Here is a 5,429-nt window from a genome sequence, read left to right as displayed (position 1 = left end):
TGAAACTTTATGTAGCTTCGTTAGATTCAACAGCTCAGACGGGGAATGCAAGTGGTGGAGATTGGCAGGAGGAGGTTTATCAAAAGGTATTGATATATGATCTTTTCATTTTCAATTAGGAGATGTAATGGTATAGAATGATTTTTTAGCTTCAGTATGTAGATTCCATCTGCAGCCATGTTCTCATTTGCAAAATTTACTTGCAGATTAAATCCATGAAGGACATGTATTTCCTGGAATTAAATGACATGTACATGAAAATTGCTGGAAAGCTGCAACAGGTATGTGTAATTTATGTGTGATCGTTGTTCTATCAAAGCATTGCAGAGTGGTACTTTGCAATCTGCATCCACTTTTCAGGTCTTTAAGTATCAATCTACTAATGTGTTAACCAGGAAGAAACAGTCAACTTGTCCTCTTATCAAGTGCAGTGAGCCAAGAAAAACTTTTCGTTTGTTCCCGAGTCCATTTGTCAGTCATCTGCTTGTTGATCAAGTATAGACAATGGGCTTGTGCATGCTAGAGCTTGTTATTGTCCATACCAATATGTACTAGTTCCAGAAATGGGAGAAAATTTGTGGGAGAAACAAAGGAACAAAATATCTTCTTTTTCTGTTAGAAAGGTTCATTCTTTTGTTCCCGATTCTTATTAATGAAAGCCTTGTCCTTTTGTAGCATGATTCTCTTCCTCAACAACCGAGAAATGAGCAGATTGAAAAGCTCAAATTCTTTAAGCTCATGCTGGAACGCCTAATAGGATTCTTGCGATGTACCAAGAATGACATTCAGATCAGTCACAAGGAGAAGTTGGCTTCCATTGAAAAACAGATAATCAATATTCTTTCTACAAATCGGCCCCGGAGGCCCGTTTCTTTGCAACAAGTGCAACTTGCCCAACAGCAAATGTCCAACATGCAGCACTCTCAGCCTCAGACTCAAATTCCTCAAATGCAGCCCCAGGAAAATCAAATGAACCAACAGATGCAGCCAATGAATGTACAGAGTTCCATAACACCAATGCAGCCAAATAGCTTGACCAGCCTGCAACAGAACACATTGTCCTCTGTGCCACCAGTTTCGAATTTGCAACAGAATCTGATGAGTACCCTACAGCCTGCTTCGACTTTGGACCCAGGACAAAGTAATACTCACCCGTTGCAGCAGGTAGCTATAAGCTCTTTACAGCAGAATACTGCCAGTGGTCCTCAAACAATGAACATAAATTCTTTATCATCGCAAAGTGGCATGACTGCGCTGCAATCAAACCTCATTAATGCTCTACAGCCTAATTCGACTATGATTCATAACCAGCAGCTAAAACAACAGGAGCAGCAAATGTTGCAAACCCAGCAATTGAAACAACAATTGCATCCCCGTCAGCTGCAGCAGCAGCTTTTGCAAAGACAACAGCTAATGCAACAACAGCAGCAGCAACAACAACAGCAGCTGCAGCAGCAACCACAACAGCACCAACAAATGAAGCCACAGCAGCAGCCTTCACAGCTGCCTGGACACCAAATGTCACCACTACATCAGGTAACTGATTCAAGTGACTTGAAGGTGAGACCGCAGATAAGTGTTAAAACAGGTGTTTTCCAGCAACACCATACCAACAGCCAGCGAGCGGCGTATCATCACCAACAGTTGAAGTCGGGAAGCCCATTTCCTATTTCTTCACCACAAGTCCTTCAGGCAGCATCGCCTCAGGTTCCCCCGCATGCTTCCCCTCAAATTGATCAGCAGAGTATGCAGACGTCTATAGCAAAAACTGGAACTCCACTGCAGGCTGCAAATTCACCCTTTGTGGTCCCATCTCCTTCGACTCCCTTGGCTCCATCACCTATGCCTAGCGAGTCAGAAAAACTAAATTCTGGCATTTCATCCCTCTCAAATGCTGGAAATATTGGACCCTCGCATGCAACTACTGTGTCTGCAGCAGCCCAATCACTAGCAATTGGCACTCCTGGGATATCAGCTTCGCCATTGCTTGCGGAATTTACGAGTTTGGATGGAGCTCATGTCAACACATCAACTGCATTGCCCTGCAAGCCACATACTGTAGAGAAGCCACATGAACGGTTGATTAAAGCGGTTAGTTTCTATTATAATTTTACATGAACCGAGTTCTTTGTTTAACATGTTTCTGCACCTTCTCAGTTAGAAACAAGATCTATATTTGTCATTTTCAGGTACAATCAATTTCAAATAAAGCATTGGTTGCCTCCGTTGATGATATAAGCTCAGTTGTCAGTATGGTTGATAGGATAGCTGGATCTGCACCAGGCAATGGATCAAGAGCTGCTGTTGGTGAGGATTTGGTCGCAATGACAAAATGTCGCTTGCAAGCAAGAAACTTTTTCACACAAGATGGACCGACTGGAACAAAGAAAATGAGGCGCTCTACGAGTGCAATGCCTTCCAATGTTGTTTCATCTGTTGGTAGTGTGAATGACAGTATGAGGCAGTTAAACAGTTCTGATGCCTTTGAATTGGAATCCACAGCTACATCAAGTATCAGAAGGCCAAGGAATGAGGTTTTTCGATTTCCTTGTCCATCATTATTGATCTAAAACAATTGAGCCAATGCATATTTTGTATATGTGGAAGTTACTACCTCCATGTTTGCTTAGGATTGCAAGCTATATGCTTTTCTTATCTTACTCCATGGTAGATTAACTAATGGTGAAGGGAAGCTAACCGTCTCATTCCGTCTAAAATTTGATGATGTTAGAAGAGATGTTAGCACATCTAGTTTTAGAATCTTACATGCTTCCTTTGGTCAGGATCTGATATGTTTGCTTTCCCAAAATGCAATAGACAATGTGATGTAGAACTGCAACCCAGGATTCACTGTATCTACATTGAAGTTGTCCGGAGCACCTTGTGGCTCTGAAGGAGATATGCTATGCTATTTGCCTCCCTCCCATTTTTGGAATTAAAACCTGTGGGAATTGTTTGAACATATTAATGGTCTCTTTACGTGGCATAATTCTCTTGCAAGTTGGCAATTCAATATTTTTAAGTTTTCAATCTCCTGAATCACTTCTTTGTATTATTGATTTTCAAAATCAGGTTTTGGCTCTTCTCCTCCTCTTTTATTCTTCTGCTGCTTTCCTCTCATATATTCTTGTTCTCTGCCATGGGCCAAGGCAATGAGGATACGTTTCCAGGCTGCTGGTTTGTGGCATCTTTGATTCTTTGTTGCAGCCTCTTGGTTTTATTTGCTTTAGTTGATCATAGCATTACTATGTAATGCTCTGCTTTGGTGCTTTATAAACTGGTAAGCCTGGAATAAAACATACTAGTGTTCAAGGCACACACTAATGTTTGTGCAACCAGTAGGAAGAATATTATTAAAATTTTTGGGTATATTTGTCGAAATCATTTTCAGGAGAGTTGGTTTTATATTTTTGATGATATAATAGTAGAAAATTCACCAAAATAGTGTTTAAATGGATAGTTATTTGGTAACCATAATTAGGAGTTGCTAATAAAAATTAGGGTTTATAAATAAGTGGAAATTAAAATAAGAAGAAATACATGGTACTTTGTAACAGGAGATGCGGTAGCGGTTTAGGAAGAAGATAAGGTGACACAAAATTGTTTACACTAGAAGTCCCCTCCCCCTATATAGCATAGATTTCTGTTCTGAACAGGAAAGTTTATTGTTTTTAAACAAATACCAATCAACATGAAGTCTGAAAATCATCACGCTGATTTTCTGTTATCCATTCTTAGTCATCTGAAACTAGCATAGCTTATTAGATGTGTCTGGCATCCAAGCCAGTTGTGGATGTTTTTGTGTGTTTAGTGTAGATGCCTCTGCAGATGCTTATCATTGGACTTATGTGGATTTGATGCACTTAGTTACTGATCGAACAATTTGTGACTGGTTGAAGGCCAACCATGCCCTTGTGGAAGAGATACATGAGATAAATCGACACCTCATAGATACTGTGGTTGATATCAGCGATGAAGATGTTGATCCAATTGCAGTAGCTGCAGCTGATGGTGGTGAAGGGACCATTGTCAAGTGCTCTTTCAGTGCTGTAGCTCTTAGCCCAAACCTGAAATCACAGTATGCTTCAGCACGGATGGTAAGATTCTTATGCTTTTTAGCTAGAATACTAGTGTGCCACTCATTTCCGTGAGTAGCATCAAGCCTTAGTTTATTTGTCTCTTCAATGTTGTTTCAGTCACCAATTCAGCCTCTGCGATTGCTCATTCCAACTAATTATCCTGATTCCTCTCCTATACTCTTGGACAAGTATCCTGTTGAAGTTAGGTAAGTAACATAAAATGTGGGTCCTATTCAATTCTGTGTTTTGATCTGTAAATAGACATTTATGGATACCTTTATCTTGATATATATTTATAGCCAAACTGCACTAGCCATCATCTGTGGTGGCAAGGATTGGAAGGATAATATAAGAAACATGAAGTAGGCCCTAGAGACCCTGCCATGTGTTTGGATATATGGGTGGATGTGGGGTTCTGTAGATAGAACAGGCTCAGAGGGAGGAAAAGGGAGATGGGATTTTTTTTGGTTGGGGGGGGGAGGGGGGGAGAGACAGAGGTCCAATGGCTGTTGAACCTCTCTGCACCTTTTGACATGGAATGCCCAATTTAAAAGCAGTCATTCTTCAGATGGATGTGTACAAATGATGGGATGATAGGATAACATGCTGTTAAATATGAATTGAGATAGTTAATCAGGTTTTCGATTATCTATAGCTGTGACATAAGGTGTGACACCGAAAGGTTTTTCTTTGTTCTTTTTTGTGATTTGAAGGTTCTTGAAGCGACAAAACATCTTTCTTTTTGTAATACCGCTGACCACTCATTTCTTTTCCCTTATTTTTTGTACTTCTTGTAGCATCAATTGGATCTCTTCACTGAGATTGTATCAAATAAATCTTATGTGCAGTAAAGAGTATGAAGATCTTTCTATTAAAGCCAGGTCCAAGTTCAGTATATCACTGAGAAGTCTTTCACAGCCTATGTCACTTTCGGAGATGGCAAGGACGTGGGACATTTGTGCTCGTGCAGTTATTTCAGAATTTGCACAACAAAGTGGTGGAGGAACTTTCAGCTCAAAATATGGGACTTGGGAGAACTGTGTGAGTGCAGTTTAGTGATCAGCGGTATTTCAAGTGGAACTACAGGAATTAGAATGATAATGATTTGGACAATCGTACTTTCAGCTGTTTCTTTTCAATGAAGTTTGCATTGATCATGATTGTTTATAGCTTCTCAATGAAGGTTGTAGAACCCAATGGCAGTAGAGATACAAAACCATCTAGTATACAATTGGGAAGGTAAAACTTTGTACTGCATGTGAGTATTCTGAGTGTCAGTTGAGTAATTATTCTAAATAGTGCTAAATGCTGAATTTATTGCGAAGTGTGTCACAATTTCATTGTTTTGTA

The 5,429-nt window shown here is 40.0% G+C and overlaps 1 protein-coding gene across 1 annotated transcript; it reads left to right on the top strand.

Annotated features, from left to right (window-relative positions):
* Positions 1-20: 20 nt before the first annotated feature.
* LOC113755875 (mediator of RNA polymerase II transcription subunit 15a-like) lies at positions 21-5,429 on the top strand (the record flags this gene model as incomplete). The annotated part of the gene is made up of 7 exons (XM_027299740.1): positions 21-86; positions 207-281; positions 676-2,091; positions 2,190-2,534; positions 3,900-4,097; positions 4,197-4,285; positions 4,928-5,429. Coding segments are annotated over 7 exons (2,397 nt in total), but the record flags the coding sequence as incomplete, so codon positions are not given.

The sequence above is a fragment of the Coffea eugenioides genome, unplaced genomic scaffold (assembly GCF_003713205.1).
Source record: "Coffea eugenioides isolate CCC68of unplaced genomic scaffold, Ceug_1.0 ScVebR1_1805;HRSCAF=2728, whole genome shotgun sequence".
Taxonomy (NCBI): Eukaryota; Viridiplantae; Streptophyta; class Magnoliopsida; order Gentianales; family Rubiaceae; genus Coffea; species Coffea eugenioides.
The sequence above is the reverse complement of the archived record's forward strand: the minus strand, read 5'-3'. Positions and strand labels throughout refer to the sequence as shown.